Here is a 19,545-nt window from a genome sequence, read left to right on the forward strand (position 1 = left end):
GCCATCTATTTTGTGAAGTGCACCAGTCCCTCCTGCAGCAAAGCACCCCCACAACATGATGCTGCCACCCCCGTGCTTCACCGTTGGGATGGTGTTCTTCGGCTTGCAAGCCTCCCCTTTTTTCCTCCAAACATAACGATGGTCATTATGGCCAAACAGTTCTATTTTTGTTTCATCAGACCAGAGGACMTTTCTCCAAAAAGTACGATATTTGTCCCCATGTGCAGTTGCAAACCGTAGTCTGGCTTTTTATGGCGGTTTTGGAGCAGTGGCTTCTTCCTTGCTGAGCGGCCATTCAGGTTATATGTCGATATAGGACTTGTTTTACTGTGGATATAGAAAACCGGTACAACATTTCCTCCAGCATCTTCACAAGGTCCTTTGCTGTTGTTCTGGGATTGATTTGCACTTTTCGCACCAAAGTGCGTTCATCTCTAGGAGACAGAACGCGTCTCCTTCCTGAGCGGTATGACGGCTGCGTGGTCCCATGGTGTTGATACTTGCGTAGTATTGTTTGTACAGATGAACGTGGTACCTTCAGGCTTTTGGAAATTGCTCCCAAGGATGAACCAGACTTGGAGGTCTACAATTTGTTGGGGTCTTGGCTGATTTCTTTTGATTTTCCCATGATGTCATGCAAAGAGGCACTGAGTTTGAAGGTAGCCTTGAAATACATCCACAGGTACACCTCCAATTGACTCAAATGATGTCAATTAGCCTATCAGAAGCTTCTAAAGCCATGACATCATTTTCTGGAATTTTCCAAGCTGTTTAAAGGCACAGTAAACTTAGTGTATGTAAACTTCTGACCCACTGGAATTGTGATACACCGAATWCAAAGTGAAATAATCTGTCTAAACAATTGTTGGAAAGATTACTTGTGTCATGCAAAAAGTAGATGTCCTAACCGACTTGCCAAAACTATAGTTTGTTAATAAGAAATGTGTGGAGTGGTTTAAAAACGAATTTTAATGACTCCAACCTAAGTGTATGTAAAAGGCCTATCTTTGTGCTAAAACRAGCCTCGCTGGCTGTGCATCTTGTGATGGATTGTAAATCATGGAATGCAGAGCAACTCAGCTGTCCTCAGAACTGGATAACATTTTTGCCTCATCCTCCCCTCTTATTAGGCTACTATATGCRTTTTAGGTAGGTTGTACATAGCTAGAATAAAATGTTAATAGGCCTAGGCCAACTACGCATAATTTCTTCCATAAACTCAGCTGTAGTAGCCCAAGTTCTGTTCTGACTCATTTGATTTTTCCACCTTGGTATTGTTTGCTCAATTTCACTTCTTGTGGCCTAAAATATTTACTCAGACWTTCATAATTATKCCCATTTTAAAGCTGCAAYTTAAGGACATTGAACACTATTAGAATAACTTTAATTTGTCTTAATGCTTTTATGATATTTCCGTTAGTAAGATTAGGCCTTTGGTTGTTTGGTTCGCAATGGTGAGGGATTTTTTTTACGGCCCTCGTATGCATGCATCATTTTTGTCTTATAATGCTTTGCTCATCTGTAAGGCTTGTTCAAATTTCTCATTCGATTTTTATATCTTGCTTTATTTTTTCTATCGCTCTCTCATTATTACCTTAGGACTCCCATGTTTTGGGGTTATTCAAAATCAACTTAGCCTAGAACTCTGTTTCATTCCTTCATTGTTTGATCCTGACATAGAGTGGCAGGAGAAACCTAGCATGCATTAAACTGAGTGTCTTAATAGGCCAAGTCATATTCATATCAAATAGAGAGAAAATTTTATTTTTTGGAGACTTTCTGACACCGGCCATATTCAGTCAACAGGCGTTGTACACACGTCACGTAGCTTTAGCTAACGAACCAGCCAGCTACTGTTCTGTAGTTAAATAATTTACAAAGTGCCAACAATGCCCACAGTGCTGGGAGCTAACCAACCAGGTTCAATGTTAGCTAGCTAACTTAGGCTCTAACTAGAAAAGCAAACAACTCTGGGAAACGAAGTGTCCGCTAGAGAGCCAGCCARCTAACGTTAGGGTCTCAGACCATGAGAAACAAGATTATGTGGTCTGATGAAACCTGAACGCCAAGCATCACATCTGGAGGAAACCTGGCACCATCCCTACGGTGAAGCATGGTGGTGGCAGCATCATGCTGTGGGGATGTTTTTCAGCGGCAGGGACTGGGAGACTATTCAGGATCGAGGGAAGATGAACAGAGCTAAGTACAGAGAGATCCTTGATGAACACCTGCTCCAGAGTGCTCAGGATGTCAGACTGGGGCGAAGGGTCACCTTCCAACAGGACAACAACCCTAAGCACACAGCCAAGACAAAGCAAAAGTTGCTTCGGGACAAGTCTCTGAATGTCCTTGAGTGGCCCAGCCAGAGCCCGGACTTGAACCCGATCTAACATCTCTGGAAAGACCTGAAAATAGAGCAACGCTCCCCATCCAAACTGACAGAGCTTGAGAGGATCAGCAGAGAAAAATGTATTAAACTCCCCAAATACAGGTGTGCCAAGCTTGTAGCGTCATACCCAATAATTTTTGAGGCTGTAATCACTGTAAAAGCCGCTTCAACAAAGTACTGAGTAAAGGGTCTGAACACATTCTTTTTTTTTAMGAAAYCACATTTAAAATAAATAAAAACGTTTTTTGCTTTGTCATTATGGGGCATTGTATGTAGATTGATGAGGGRAAAAAATATTCTATGCATTTTAGAATAAGGCTGTAACGTAACAATGTGGAAAAAGGGGTCTGAATACTTTCCGAATGCACTGTAATAGGGTTCCTTTGTGCTTTTTGTGACATTTCTGGGTTCATAACATACATTCTGGCGGGAGTRCATTTAGTCCTATGAATTATCTTCAATTGCAGTAGTTTGTCTTAGGTTGTAGGAGCAGGTATGAACATTTCTCCTCAATTTCTTCCTTTAGATCCGTTTCCCATTTTTTCCCTTACATGGTTCTGAACCATCAGGTAGAGTTTCAATCAACCCTTTATATAACTTGGCATCAACTTCTTTGGCGTAGAAGCTTCTTTCAGTATCAATCCATAATCATGGGGATCCTTCCATACTGGATGGGGAAGTTYATCTTGCTTTAGAGCCGTTGTGAGCATAAGTAACATAGGCTTTAGCAATTTGGGACGAAAGTGTCTATAAGATTCCACTAGGAATCCATCATTAAAAGGAGGTTTCCCATTTTGTAGATTGATGTCCTCCAACAATTCACCCGGGGTAATGTTTACATCCATATTCATTTTCTCTGGTTCACTTATAAAATGGCCTTAAACCTCACTAGGGTAGGGGGCAGCATTCTGAATTTTGGATGAAAAGCGTGCCCAAAGTAAACTGCCTGCTACTCAGGTCCAGAAGCTAGGATATGCATATAATTGGTATATTTGGATAGAAAACACTCTGAAGTTTCTAAAACTGTTAAAATAATGTCTGTGAGTATAACAGAACTGATATGGCAGGYGAAAACCTGAGAAAAATCCATCCAGGAAATGCTATTATATTGAAATGTCACTTTTCCATTGAAAGCCTATCCACCATACAAAGACTCATGATGCAGTTCACAATCTCTATGGCTTCCACAACACGTGGCCAGTCTTTAGGCATTGTTTCAGGATTTTACTCTGAAAAATTAGGGAGAAACAGTACTTTCAATGAGTGGACAGTGGAAATTTCCAGACATGAGTCCAGCGTGTGACCGGGAGCGCGCCTTTCTTGTTTCTCCTTTTCTATTGACTAAGCTTTTGTTCAGTTGAAATATGATTGATTATTTATGACAAAAACAACCTGAGGATTGATTATAAAACATAGTTTGACATGTTTCTACGAACTTTTATGGTACTTTTTTGATTTTCCGTCTGTCTGCTGTGACCGCGCTTTGTTCCAATGTATTACTGAACAAAACACACCAACAAAACAGAGGTTTTTGAATATAAAGAGGTACTTTATCGAATAAAACAAACATTTATTGTGTAACATGGAGTCTTCGGAGTGCAACAATATGAAGATCAAAGGTAAGTGATACATTTTAACGCTATTTCTGACTTTTGTTACTCCTCCTCTTGGCTGCTAACTGTTTGTAATAATGTCTGCTGGGCGCTGTTCTCAGATAATCGCATGGTTTGCTTTCGCCGTATAGCCTTTTTGAAATCTGACACAGCGGTTGGATTAACAAGAAGTTAATCTTTAAACCGATGTATAACACTTGTATGTTTCATGAATTTTTATAATGAGCATTTCTGTTTTTGAATTTGGCGCTCTGCAATTTCACTGGATGTTGGCCAGGTGGGACGGTAGCATCCCACATCCCCTAGAGCACAGGTGTCAAACTCATTCCACGGGGGGCCGAGTGTCTGCGGGTTTTCGCTCCTCCCTTGTACTTGATTGATGAATTAACATCACTAATTAGTTAGGAACTCCCCACACCTGGTTGTCTAGGGCTTTATTGAAAGGAAAAACCAAAAACCTGCAGACACTAGGCCCTCCGTGGAATGAGTTTGACACCCCTGCCCTAGAGGCTAAAACCTCTTTAGGCTAGGGGGCAATATTTTTACGTCCGGATGAAAAGTGTGCCATAAGTAAACTGCCTGTTACTCAGGCACAGAAGCTAGGATATGCATATAATTTGTAGATTTGGATAGAACTCTAAAGTTTCTAAAACTATTAAAATTATGTCTGAGTATAACAGAACTGATATGTCAGGCGAAACSCCRAGGACAAACCATCCAAAGAAATATATTTTTCAGCCTACCACTGTTTCCAATGGCTGTCATGTTTATTATGAGGCAAAATCCTCCCAGATGATTGCAGATCCTAGGGCTTCCACTAGATGTCAACAGTCTTTAGAAAGAGTTTCGGGCTTGTTTTTGGAAAAATTAGCTAGAATGTAGTTTTTCTAAGTGGCTCCCATTTTGGCTGTAGTGTTTTCATGCACCTGAATGAGAGCGCGTTCTTTGTTGTTTATCTCCGGTAAAGACAATAACGATTCTCCRTCTTAAATTGTATAGTTTATTTACGTATTAGGGTACCTGAGGTTTGATTATAAACGTTGTTTGGAGAAGTTTATTGGTAACTTTTGGGATTCATTTTGTATGCATTTTGAAGGAGGGAAACCGGTGGATTATTGAATGAAGCGCGCCAGCTAAACTGAGTTTTTGGGGATTTAAATTAGGACTTATCGAACAAAATKACCATTTGTGATGTWGCTGGGACCTTTGAGTGCCAACAGAAGAAGATCTTCAAAGGTAAGGCATTTATTATATTGCTATTTCTAACTTTCGTGGCGCACCTGCCTGGTTGAAAAATGTTTTTCATGCTTTTGTATGCGGAACGCTGTCCTCAGATAATTGCATAGTGTGCTTTCGCCGTAAAGCCTTTTTGAAATCTGACACAGCGGCTGGATTAACAAGAAGTTAAACTTTATTTTGATGTATGACACTTGGATTTTCATGAATGTTAAATATTACTATTTCTGTAATTTGTATTTCGCACTCTGCAATTTCACCGGATGTTGTCGAGGTGGGTCGCCTGCGGAACGCCTGCGCCAGAAAGGTTATTAAGAGCTTCTCAGACAACAGTTGGCCATACTTCATTATCTACACTTATTTGCAAAAACATGTCTGTGTTGAGATAAGGAGTTTATCTCCAAGTAAAAGTGTTGAATCTGAAATTTCTAGTCTTAATGAGGTTGACACAACAGCGTGGTGAGTTTTTCACCATGGCACTGTTCTGGAGAGACCAGAGAGAGCATTCTGTGTGATGTAGAGATGCAAGCCTAGAGATGATTACATCAGTTAGAAAGAAAAATGGTATACAGATATTGCATCACAGTCCAGACAAATTAGCCTGACAGGAACAAGCGGTACCTGTGGCAGAGAATATATATAATTAATTTTAATAGACTGCATGATATTACGAAAATTGTACGGCAGTGTACAGAAGCCGCTGGTCTTCCATTAGCCATTTGTTATATTTCTCCACAGTTAGTGTAGCGTTGCCTAACTAGAATGAATCCCATAACTGCAACTGTAGGAAAGAGGACAGGCAGCCTTTAACTGTGCGACTGCTGGAATGACCATGAGGATTCAGGCCTGGCTGAAGAGGATTACACCGACTTCAGTGAGTCTCATGTTCCTGTGATGGTACACAGAGCTCGCTGAGATTACATTCTCATTGCTTCCATATGCAGGGCTTGGCCACCCAATCTGCCCAGCACAAGGCACAGTATCAAAAAGGCTTTTGATAGCATCTGAGTTAGCCACTCTGTGACTTGCAACATTCTCTTTGAATGGGGCAAATGATCCCAGTCCATTGAGAGAAATGGGCCCTCTCTGTGGCTGAGCTCCTTGGTCTCACCCCCGCTGCTCAACACAAGAGAGCATAGAGACAACCCTGGCAGCGCCACRAAGTGCCAGATTAATGCTGACTCTGGTGTGTGATTAAACCGGAGGGGAAGAAGATGGAAGACAGAGAGGATTATACCGGGCAAAAGCAGTGCTCAATTTCAACTCCACTAAAATGATACAAAGAGAGWGAACGAGAGAGAGAAAGATAAAGCAAACAAGTAGAGGGAATGAAAATTAAGTATTTGAGYTGAGCTTTGGGCACAGAGAGAACAGAGTCTCGGATGAGTGTGATGGTGGAAAGACTTAGAGTTGCTGAGGTAGAARGGTCCAAGTCATATGCCTGAATCTCCAGATAWGSMYKRMTRSWSYAKYMRKSCWTAACACAGGCCAAGTCCTGAAACCCAATCAACACCAAACAGCAGTCCAATAGACCAGTCCCTCCACATGGAAAACCAACAGTACCCTCATAACATTCATAGAGCATCAGGGAGGGAAATGAACACTTGCCAAACACCAAATGCGGGTAGATTTTGGCATTGGCGGTAAGGTTGGGCAGTATCCAGATTTTCATACCGTCCAAGCGTTTTTTTTGACGCACAAAACAATTTTAGGCAACAGTGATCTTGATTCAGGAGGGGATTGAATGTCTCTGCTGTAACCAAGAAGCTTGATCTTRACATCTAGCCACTTAGCAAACCAAATGCATTGCTGTGGCCCTGAGCTGGATATAATTTGACACATKACATTTATTTTYTGTTATACTTAGCTATAAGCAGTGGCGTTGCACCCACCCCGACCCAAAAAACTATCCAAAGGCCAAAATGTAAAAGTTGGTCAAATTGACCAGAAAGGCTACTAAAGTGCAACTTTGTCCTCATGTTTCTTGGCTAGTTACATAGTTTTGTTCACATGCTAGGTTATTTTCAATATTAGTTAAGAGTTTACTGCAACTGTCTGCTGGTAGCGCAGACAGAGATGACCATCTGACAGACAAGGAGTTCTGTTACTACAGTAATGGCCCACCTCTTAAAGGGGCAGCTGAACATTTGTGTTTCACCTAATGACTCAAATATTTGGGGGTAAATTGTGCTTGACTGAGCATAGAACAGTCCAAAAATCTTAGTAATTTACTGTAATTTCTTATCATTACAAGACTCAAATAACTGAATTGTGCTCCTAAATGTATTTGTGTGCTACTAAATAACTTATGTACTCCTTGTAAAAAATGTCRGCGTTAGAGTCCTGAACTAATAAAAATAAATAAGCCKTATCACTCAGCATTTTGTGGCAGGGCAGGCACTTTGTTGATTCTTGACGTTCAAGTTGTAGAACTGTTTCACTTTTGTTTCAAATTATTTATTTTAACATGGTTAAAAGACTTCGGTGACAAAAATGAAAGCATTGAGCAATATACTAAATGACTTCCTACTAGTAATACATTTTTTGTTTTAGAAATATTACAAGGCATGCTCATCATTTACTTGTGATTTCTGGTGTAATAATGCCAAAAACATATTTTGGCTGGTAAAAAATCTGAGTGGCTGGTAGATTTTTGTATCTACCTGTTACAGTKGCTAATGGACCAAAAAGTTAATTTCCCACCAGGTACAGCATGTTATATCTGAACYTATACTAAGTTTCACAAGAGAGTGAAGAGACAGTAAATAACTTGCCATTCTGTAGTGTAAACAAACTCAGTAACATGATATACCGGTAGGTGTGTGAGTATCAGAGCGCACGTGGGAGGTTTCGTCAGCATCTGCAACAGCAGCAATGAGTCGACTCAAATCACTTCCTTTCCTTTGCTTAATCCTGTGTTTAATGAGAGCAGAATGAGATATACTGGGAAGGACAGGGTCTGTGCATTGTTAATGCAGTCAAAAAGAACCAGGATTAAAATGCTGCCTTTAGTCTCCAGCCTCATGCTTTCAACAGTCAAGCACATGGAGAGAGAGGAAGGATGAATAATTCATGAAGCAACCAACCCAGAATATATATACACACACACACACACCCCACTGCCATAATCAATATGCTTTATTGAATGCAAAAGAATACACACCCTCTTAAAACATGCAAATTAACACACACCCTCTTAAACATGCAAATTAACACAACTGCCCTGCATCTATAGGACTGAAAATTATGAGACTGAGCTCCTTCTAGTGGCTGAAGGAAGCAACTCTGGGTGACATGCAAGGTAGGGCAGAGGACCCAGTCACCCAGATAAAGGGGGCAGTGGGTAGCCTAGTGGTTAGAGCGTTGGACTAGTAACCGAAAGGTTGCAAGATCGAATCCCCGAGCTGACAAGGTAAAAATATGTCATTCTGCCCCTGAACAAGGCAGTTCCTAGGCCATCATTGAAAATAAGAATTTGTTCTTAAATGACTTGCCTAGTTACATAAAAGGAAAGGGGGATACCTAGTTCRTTGTACAACTGAATGCATTAAACTGAAAGTCAACAAAATACATTACGACATTAAGTTTAAATCTCACAGCTGCCTTAAACTATTTTCAGTACGGTGTGACTTATTTTGGTTGTTGGGGCCTTTGCAGATATAGAAAAGTGGATTTGACTAATCCAATTTGATCACTAATGCAAATCAGCTTAAATGTATCAGGGGTCATGGACATGGGCAGATGTTGTTAAATACAGTGCATTCGCTAAGTATTCAGACCCCTTGGCTTTCTCCACATTTTGTTACATTACAGCCTTATTTTCAAATGGATTAAATTGTTTTGCCCCCCCCTCAATCTACACACAATACCCGGTAATGACAAAGCAAAAACAGGTTTTTGGAATTTGCAAATGTAGATTTTTTTGTTGTTGCTGAAATACAACATTTACACAACTATTCAGACCCTTTACTCAATACTTTGTTGAAGCACCTTTGGCAGCGATTACAGCATCGAGTCTTCTTGGGTATGATGCTACAAGCTTGGCACACCTGTATTTGGGGAGTTTCTCCTATTCTCTGCAGATCCTCTCAAGCTCTGTCAGATTGGATGGGGAGTGTCGCTGCACAGCTATTTTCAGGTCTCTCCAGAGATGTTCAATCGGGTTCAAGTCCGTGCTCTCGCTGGGCCACAAGGACATTCAGAGACTTGTCCCGAAGCCACTCCTGCTTTGTCTTGACTGTGTGCCTAGGGTTGCTGTCCTGTTGGAAGGTGACCCTTAGCCCCCAGTCTGAGGTCCTRAGCGCTCTGGAAAAGGTTTTCATCAAGGATCTTTGTACTTYGCTCTGTTCATCTTCCCTCGATCCTGAATAGTCTCCCAGTCCCTGCCGCTGAAAAACATCCCCACAACATGCGGCTGCCACCACCATGCTTCACCGTAGGGATGGTGCCAGGTTTCCTCCAGAAGTAACGCTTGGCATTCAGGCCAAAAAGAGTTTCATCTTGGTTTCATCAGACCACAAAATCTTGTTTCTCATGGTCTGAGAGTCCTTTAGGTGCCCTTTGGCAAACTCAAAGCGGGCTGTCATGTGCTTTTTACTGAGGAGTGGCTTCAGTCTGGCCACTCTACCATAAAGGCCTGATTGGTGGAGTGCTGCAGAGATGGTTGCCCTTCTGGAAGGTTCTCCCATCTCCACAGAGGAACTCTGGAGCTCTGTCAGAGTGACCATCAGGTTCTTGGTCACCTCCCTGACCAAGGCCCTTCTCCCTGATTGCTCAGTTTGGCTGGGCAGCCAGTTCTAGGAAGGGTCTTGGTGGTTCCAAACTTCTTCCATTTAAGAATGATGGAGGCCACTGTGTTCTTGGGGATCTTCAATGCTGCAGAAATGTTTTGGTACCATTCCCTAGATATGTGCCTCAACACAATGCTGTCTCGGAGCTCTACAGGCAATTCCTTCGACCTCATGGCTTGGTTTTTGCTCTGACAACTGTGGGACCWTACATAGACAGGTGTGTGCCTTTCCAAATCATGTCCAATCAATTGAATTTACCACAGGTGGACTCCAATCAAGTTGTAGCATGATCAAAGGAAACAGGATACACCTGAGATCAAATTCAAGTCTCATAGCAAARGGCCTGAATACTTAAGGAAATAAAATTCTAAAAACCTGTTTTGGCTTTGTCATTATGGGGTATTGTATGTAAATTGATGAGGGGGGGRRRRAAACGACTGAATCCATTTTAGAACAAGGCTGGAAAGTAACAAAATGTGGAAAAAGTCAAGAGGTCTGAATACTTCCCAAATGCACTGTACATGTGGCCCATTTCCTAATCAAGTATATGAAACCTGCTCTCGACCTGGACCTGCTGAACGGTTTATGGGCTTGATAGCCAAATCATCACTTCTGTGAATTCTGCAAACGAGCGAGAGCCCAAAGCAAAGCCAAATAAGAGGCCATATTCCACACAAGCGCCATAAAAGTTCACTTGATCAGAAGAGCATTACGCTGAGTGAGCACTCTAAAGTCATGTGGTTAGGGGGAATGCAAGCCTTCTTGAGCTTCATATTTCCCTATCACAAAGATACCATTACCTTCAGCTTCAAATTGCAACGTAGGCTTTGGTTTTCATAACGCTGCAAAAAAACTTATTGTAAGGGCCGGAGACAATGAATAAATAATAAAGAAATACCAAAATGGCATTGTGGGCCAACAGGGACAAGCTGAGTCAACTTGCCTTGCCTGGGAAAGGGAGATGCAGAGGCCATTGATTCAGAAGAACTTGTGTCCGTCCCCACAGTGAATCACTTCCTTCAGGCAAAAATACATGTACACGTACTACACAAACCTCAAAAGGGTCACAGACTGAGGCATCCATCTCAAGTAGCCACGGTATCAAACGCAACATGATGTCATTGTACTTTCATTTGGGGAAACAATTGGCCTAGGCCTTTTACAACTGACAAACCATACAAAGGACTAACTGTTCAACACTAACAACCCCAAAACGGCTAAAGGAGGAGGGCAATTCCACAATAACAGAATGATGCAAAATGAATACAAAGTTCAACTTTACAACTATGCACAAGGAGTACTTCATGTGTTTGTAAAATTTTCTGTGGTAATTTACTAGAAGAACAGTGGAGATGCAAAGATTGCTAACAGAATGACGGCACAGAAAGACAGTTTGTCTTACATTTTAAAGTAAAAGAAAATCTGGAGTCTAAGCATCACCGTGGAATTACCCAGGAAGAACCGCCAAATCATCTTGCGGACTAAAGAAAAGGAGGAAATGGGCTTTGTTGCAAAAATAATAACTTCCTTAGAATCAGCCATGGTGACATAACTCAGCCAGATGTGAAGGGATCAAATCCTATGAATAGACAAAACCATGTTCGACAGATAGTGCTGACTTTACTCCCATGGCCCAATGGTTTCACAACACAATACTTTTACCCAACAGTGGCACTGCTAGGATAGAACTGCATCATATAGAATAGGCTTAAATTAGAATTGCTCCTGCTCGGTCAAGGAGAGAGTTGCACAGACAAATGCTTTCATACTTCCATTATATTGTGAGGGTTTACAAGGTAATAGCCTTTCAACACTTGGCTCCAGTTATCCAGTTATAAAAAGGACACTTGGACATTTGAAAGTACAGACAGTGTGCACTTTGCAGGTTTGCGTTTCCAGCTGAAGAGGTTCATTGTGGAGATGTGACAGGTCTCACTTTGCCCCTGTGCAGAGAGCTGAAAAAACAACTACTAGACGAGCCTTACACTCTCGCCATTCCCATCACATCTGATTCCATGCAAGACTGACTGACCTTCCCTTGGGTAAAGCAAAGGTCAACGGAAGCAGTAGAGACTGGATAGTTGTTGCAATTGTGGATGGATATACAGTATCTTCGTCAGACACAGAATAATAACACTCAACTTCTGTAACAATGCATCCYTAAATGGTCTTACAGAACTCGATAACATATACACAACGGCAATTACTTCTACAGTGGCTCAAAGCAGGACTTCGCTGACTAAATGTAATAGTTTCACCATATGAAGATCCTTACTGATAGCCTTGACTAAATCCTTTGTGCCATTGACACATTGCAGGCCTAGATAGAGGCATAATGACTGTACGTACAGTACCAGTCAAAAGTTTGGACACCCATTCATTCAAGACTTTGACTTCTTACTATTTTCTACATTGTAGAATAATAGTGAAGAAAGAAAAACTATGTAATAACACTTGGAATCAAGTATTCACCAAAAAAGTATTAAACAAATAAAAATATATTTTATATTTGAAAATCTTCAAAGTAGCCACCCTTTGCCTTGATGACAGCTTTGCACACTCTTGGCATTCTCTCAACCAGCTTCATGAGGTAGTCACCTGGAATGCATTTCAGTTAACAGGTGTGCCTGTTACCCCTGCCCAAATAAATGCTTCAGAGTTCAAGTAACAGACACATCTCAACATTAACTGTTCAGAGGAGACTGYGTGAATCTGGCCTTCATGGTCAAATTGCTGCAAAGCGATACGCCATCCCATCTGGTTTGCGCTTAGTGGGACTATCATTTGTTTTTCAACAGGACAATGACTCAGCACACCTTCAGGCTGTGTAAGGGCCATTCAACCAAGAAGGAGAGTGATGGAGTGCTGCATCAGATGACCTGGCCTCCACAATCACCCGACCTCAACCCAATTGAGATGGTTTGGGATGAGTTAGACCGCAGAGTGAAGGAAAAGCAGCCAACAAGTGCTCAGCATATGTGGAAACTCCTTCAAGACTGTTGGAAAAGCATTCCTGGTGAAGCTGGTTTAGAGAATGCCAAGAGTGTGCAAAGCTGTCATCAAGGCAAATGGTGGCTACTTTGAATAATCGAAAATATATGTGGATTTTTTAAAACACTTTTTTGGTTACTACATGATTCCATGTGTCATTTCATAGTTTTGATGCCTTCACTATTATTCTACAATGTAGAAAATAGTAAAAATTAAGAAAGACTCTAGAATGAGTGTGTAAACTTTTGACTGGTACTGTATATCTATCCAGTTTGACCCTCCTAGAACACCAATGTGAGTTTGCCACTGGGGCACTACTACTACATCACAAGGTTGAGCACAGTGAGTATTTTAGTACCTTAATTACAATCTATGAAAATGAGTATCCTCAAGGAATATGTTGGATTATAGTTTGTTACACAAACATAATTCAAAGTTACTTTGCACAACAATTTTCTGTTGAGTGGGCTATGTTGTAAAATACCATACTTGAAAACCACTCCAGGCTGAAATGTGGTATTGTTGTGGCTGCAATAGTGAGTTAATGGAGTGGAATTGCCACTGCATCCCGGGTGGCAGAGATCATCGTTTAACAAGCATCTCGGACTCGGAGTCCAGGTCGTCATAGACGTGAACGGTCCTTTTTGTTCCTTGCAGCTGTTCCAGTCCTGAACCGTGTCCCCCCCCATCCCTCTCTGTTGTCTCAGAATAACTAAACACAATCCACGTTCGTAGTAGCACTGACTAGCTACACTTACCTAGAAATCAAGATAACTAGCAAACATAAGCTAACTAACCGTACAACTAGAGCTGTCACTGATGATAACAAGTTCTTGTATTTCCGCTACGATGTCGTAGTCGGACACCGAGTTGACTAGCAGTAAACTAGTTAGCACGTTAGCTAACTAGCAAACACCCGCTAAATAAATCAGTTTGACTAACTAGTTACCGTTATTACTTGACATACCAGTTGWTAAAATAAACAATTTTATAATACTATGTGTCTTCTCCTACCTGAATGCTGGGTGAATATATTAATTGCTGGGTCCGGCACGTTAACGGCAGCAACCCTGCCTGGTGCCGTTCCGGTACTGCTGACTTCCCGGGGTCTCCTCCCTGCACTTCCCCTGTTCCCCTTGCCCGGGTGTTGTTGCGGTGGTGGCGGTTGGAGTCCTGTTGAAGCCCCCTCACCGACGCGGCCTACCTGTTGTCCCATCCCCGCTGTTCGTTGTAAAGATGTTCGGGACGAAGCTAGCCAACCCTGCACACTCCTGGTTCACATCCCCCGACTGTGGAGCGGCCTGTTCCGAATAGTCTTCCTCGACACCCTTTTCTCCACCCGACGTCCTAGCTAGCTAGCTTATCTCGCTAACGTTAGCTCGATAGCTAGTATCGGTGAAACCCACCCACCTTGTCTCAAACAATAAAGCAAAAGTCACTGAAAACTCTCTGCCAACGGTCCGTGGGATCTCGAGGCAGTAATGTTCAGTCCCCCACGTCCGAGTTTCTACGAAATATGGACCCTTCAGGGTTGTTTCGCCGTGCTCCGGCCACTGCGCGCCCCTTCTGCAGCCGCCATCTTTACCGCAGAATAGAGTTTACTATTTAGGAAGRGGATTTCACCACACTCCCCAGATCACATTGATCCATTACAAGTCCCCAACGTTACTAGGACCTCAGAGCCACGAGATGACGGACAGCCCGAGGACCAACCAATGATTATATACATCATTGATCCTCCACCCTATTGGAGAATGAGATTCCCTGGACCAACTATTACTATGGCACCCAGCATGTCATGCCTGCATGGTATCTTCTGTACACTGATGTGATTTCATGGACATTGATCACGACTGTGATTGAACTGAATACAGTTTAATTAACAAAAAACAAAAAAGAAGCATTTGACAAAATCCATTCCAATTGTCTTAACATTGTGAAATGTACAATATTCTATTTTTAAGGTTGGCCTACATCAAAAACCAAAACTGTGCTTTTCAAATAAAAAATACATTCTAACCCATTCTAACCCAGGATTTTGTGACAAAGACCAACAATAGACTCTTTCTCAAAGATTCATAGCTTAGTTTTGAAGCGGGCACCACCTGACAAACAATACCTAATGCACTGTAATGGTAATAACATCAAGCATATCTCAGAACACCCATTTTCACAGAAATGTTTTAACACCATAACTCCATAAATTGATCTCAAGAAAAATAGAGGAATGTCAATCTCTGTTAAAAAATATAGATATCTGAACAAAAGTATCACTCTGGAGTAAAACAAAAAGTAATGTTCTAAATGRTCAGAAGACATCACGAAAAGCTAAAAGGTTGCAAGTGAGCTGTTGTCTCAAATGAAATAAAAAAAACACTGAAATAGTAAAACAAATAGTAATTTCTAGTAAACAGCACAGAAATGTTCCCCAATTGAAATACAGCCAGGCTGAAGTAGCCTTGCAATAAAATCTCTCAATAGGATAAATATCAATGTACATTTTCCTCAGATAACACACAATTGTAAGCGGTGCAGTTTAGATAATTACTTATCTACTGAGTAAAATGGAAAATTATGGATCATTTGGGATTATCAATTGACAATGCATTGTCAGTGTGGGAATTCTGACATTTTACATTTCAGCGCCATCTGCTGGATGAGATTACAAATTTAAATCTCCAAAATCTTAAATGCCCCTTGATTTTTTCCCCCTCAAAATACGTTACAGCCTTATTCTAAAATTAAATAAAACAATTTCGTCATCAATCTGCACACAATACCCCATAATGACAAAGCAAAACCGTTTTTTAAATATATTTTTGCAAAAGTATTAAAAATAATAAACAGAAATGCCTTATTTACATAAGTATTCAGATCCTTTGCTATGAGACTCGAAATTGCGCTCAGGTGCATACTGTTTCCAATGATCATTCTTGAGATGTTTCTACAACTTGATTGGAGTCAAGTAAATTGGTAAATTCAATTGATTGGACATGTAATTTTTATATTTTTTTGACATGATTTGGAAAGGCACACACCTGTCTATATAAGGTCCCACAGTTGACAGTGCATGTCAAAGCAAAAACCAAGCCATGAGGTCGAAGGAATTCTCCGTAGAGCTCCGAGACGGGATTGTGGTGAGGCACAGATCTGGGGAAGGGTACCAAAAAATATCTGAGCATTGAAGGTCTCCAAGAACACAACAGCTCCATCATTCWTAAATGGAAGAAGTTTGGAACCACGAACACTCTTCCTAGAGCTGGCCGCCCGGCCAAACTGAKCAATCAGGGGAAAAGGGCCTTGGTCAGGGAGGTGACCAAGAACCCGATGGTCACTTTGACAGAGCTTCAGAGTTCCTCTGTGGAAATGGGAGAACCTTCCAGAAGGTTCTGCAATCTCTGCAGCATTCCACCAATCAGGCCTTTATGGTAGAGTGGCCAGATGGAAGCCACTCCTCAGCAAAAGGCACATGACAGCCCGCTTGGAGTTTGCCTAAAGGACTCTCAAAGGACAACATTTCTAAACACCTGTCATTTTGGGGTTTTGTGTGTATATTGATGGGGAAACAAATTAATTTAATCCATTTTAGAAGAAGGCTGTAACGTAACAAAATGTGGAAAAAGTCACGGGGTCTGAATACTTTCCGAATGCACTGTACACACATAGCAGTACCGTTAGCTATTTGGAACAGTACCTCACAATCTAAACCTGCCAAAGCTACATATATTTTGGCACTAATCAAGTGAATACATATATACAGTATGTCACGCCCTGGCCTTAGTATTCTTTGTTTTCTTTATTATTTTAGTTAGGTCAGGGTGTGACATGGGGAATGTATGTGTTTTTTGKATTGTCWAGGCGTTTGTAGGTTAAATGGGTCAGTGTCTTGTCTAGGGGTTTTGTATGTCTATGGCTGCCTAGATTGGTTCTCAATTAGAGGCAGCTGTGGTTCATTGTCTCTGATTGAGAGCCATATTTAAGGCAGCCATAGGCATTGGGTTTTGTGGGTAATTGTCTATGTAGAACGTTTGTAGCTTTTGTATTGCACTTACGTTTGTAGCTTCACGGTCGTTTGTTGTTTTGTTTCGTTTTGTTATAAGTGTTCGTTTCGTGTTTCACTCGTCTCAAATAAAAAATATGTATTTTTCACACGCTGCGCCTTGGTCCACTCATTATCCTCAAGACGATCGTGACACAGTACCAGTCAAAAGTTTGGACTGAAATGTATCGGTCATATTCAGAATTGTAACATTGAAGCATCCAGCTGCAACAGCAGTTTCCACCAATTCAAGCTCAGGTGTGGAATGAATTACTGATTTGTATAGAATCCCWTTCAATATTGCTTTTGAATAAATATGCATTCTTTATTAGCATTAAATTAATCTGATCATGTGCATTAGGCTTCACATCTGACAAAACAATCATTCATAGTAACATTCATAGTAGTCCTACCAGTAATAACATTGCAAATAAAGCTACATTTTGTTGAATAATCCCTCAACATGATTGAAAACACCCTGGACCGGTAGACACAAAATACAGAAACTGAACATGAAACACTCACAAACATTCTCTAACTAGATTATTTGCTAAATATATTACTGCATGTTTGAAAAAAGGTAAACTTTTAGGCAAAGCTGCCATTTCACGATTTACCATATTGGTCTTGAAAGTGCATTTGAAATGAAAGAGTATAGTAATTTCCCCCAGCTAAAAGGAATGGGAACTTTGATARAACTAGAAAGGGCGCCAGCTAGCCTAGCGGTTAAGAGCACTGCCCCAGTAACCGAAAGGTTAATTCGGTGAAAAATCTGTCGATGTGCCCTTGAGCAAGGCACTTAACCATACTTGCTCATCTAAGTCACCCTAGATAAGAGCCTCTACTCAAGTATAAAGTTAATTATATACGAGGCAAAATTGTATATTTTCCAATATGTGCAGTGATGTTTTCCTCTTGAAGGGGGCAGTAGCGCTGTACATACTACTCCTGGGAGTAGAGGAAGATGATGACCCCCTGGCCGAGGAACAGAGCAGTCCACATGATCACGTTCCAAATTGGGCCTTTTCTCTGATCATGAAGAACGAAGTTGAACATCACAGACAGAAGTTGAAAAGGGGGAGAACAGCACAGTAAAGAAAATTATGAGAGAGCGGTTAAGATGTAGTGAAAAATATGCTACAACGGAGAAAAACCTTGTTATATTGTGCCAGGTGTATTGTAATGAAGGTGCCTTACTTCCGGAAGCACACGAAGAGGCAGAAGAGGACTGGGTAGAAAAAGCCAAAGCAGATAGCCAGGATGTACTCATGCACTACTGCAGACACAGTGAAGACCAAAAACATGCCTGCAGCCAGAAATGTCTTCTTTGACATCTGTCAGGTGGTGGAGTGGGGAAAGAACCTTAAGGATCGGCGTGGAGAAAATTAGATCAATTTCGGTTTATCAAAGTTGGTCAACTGGTTTACTTGTTTAAGGTTAGAGTTACAAAACAATGGGAGGGATATTTCCTAAATATTGTAAAAACAGAGTAACATTAATGCTAAGTGSAACAATAACGCAACACTCACCCTTAGGAATTCACAATATACATAGTAATACAGCCAGTCATTAACCACCACGTTCCAGGTGTGGTAGTAATTGTCAAAGGGTGTCGAGTTCCACCAATCCTGTGAAGCAAAATCTATATAAAAAAGAACAGTAAAGAAGATGGCCAGCTAAACTATATAAAATATCCAAATTCAGATATCTGTCCGTCCATGTCTGCTGAGGTGTCATTGAGGCAGTGTAGTGAGCACTGGCACTAGTGTCCTGCAGATCTGGTCAGTGATGGAGTAAATGAGTAATATGATCGAGGACAGGTGTCTGCCAGTGTACCTTGTAAAACATCTCGACAGTAAACCGTAGCATACCAGCAAATGCGTTGAGCCAGCAGTGCAGGAAGGCTAAGAAGAGAACCAGAACTCATAGAGAGAGGAAAACGCACAGAGATGACTTATGATTTCCTTTCTTCAATTCCTTAAACTATTGCTGTGATGATACATGTCAGTATGTAAAACATCTCGACAGTAAACCGTAGCATACCAGCAAATGCGTTGAGCCAGCAGTGCAGGAAGGCTAAGAAGAGAACCAGAACTCATAGAGAGAGGAAAACGCACAGAGATGACTTATGATTTCCTTTCTTCAATTCCTTAAACTATTGCTCTAGCAATATGGAGGTAGTTAACATAATTGTCCATACTGAATGACGCAGTACCCCAGGGGTTCCCAAACTTTTCACTCAGGCCCCCCTTCCAGCATTGGGGAACAACATCCWSCCCCCCCCCCCCCCCCTTGTGTTCATGACACAAACCCCTCTTGTTGGCAGAGAGATCATTTTGCAGGTTTAATTCTATACATTTTGCCATGTTTAATGTGCTAATTTGATATTTCAGTGACTCGAACATTACTACAAAATCTATGGGCTAAAAAAACTAGCTAAAAAACGTTAGCTGACATGGGTTAGTTGATCTGGACATTTATGACAAG

At 41.3% G+C, this 19,545-nt stretch overlaps 1 protein-coding gene and 1 long non-coding RNA gene across 3 annotated transcripts in view; both read right to left on the minus strand.

Moving 5' to 3' along the window:
• The window catches only part of LOC111972207 (tyrosine-protein kinase ABL2), a 40,533-nt gene extending 25,743 nt beyond the window's left edge, over nucleotides 1–14,790 (minus strand). The window contains exon 1 of one of the 2 annotated variants that reach the window (XM_023999124.2): nucleotides 14,034–14,790. In XM_023999124.2, coding sequence (XP_023854892.1) covers nucleotides 14,034–14,235 — 202 coding nt within the window. In that variant the 5' untranslated portion in view covers nucleotides 14,236–14,790. The remainder of the gene's footprint in view (nucleotides 1–14,033) is intronic. The other variant, XM_023999127.2, reaches the window with a different exon arrangement.
• A 2,634-nt stretch (nucleotides 14,791–17,424) lies between these two features.
• LOC111971581 (uncharacterized) lies at nucleotides 17,425–18,872 on the minus strand. Its single transcript, XR_002878275.1, has 3 exons — nucleotides 18,588–18,872; nucleotides 18,256–18,420; nucleotides 17,425–18,087 (listed from the first exon to the last, which is right to left on the minus strand). It is a non-coding gene; the product is annotated as an uncharacterized lncRNA (long non-coding RNA).
• Between the last annotated feature and the right edge of the window lie 673 nt (nucleotides 18,873–19,545).

The sequence above is a fragment of the Salvelinus sp. IW2-2015 genome, linkage group LG13, assembly GCF_002910315.2.
Source record: "Salvelinus sp. IW2-2015 linkage group LG13, ASM291031v2, whole genome shotgun sequence".
Taxonomy (NCBI): Eukaryota; Metazoa; Chordata; class Actinopteri; order Salmoniformes; family Salmonidae; genus Salvelinus; species Salvelinus sp. IW2-2015.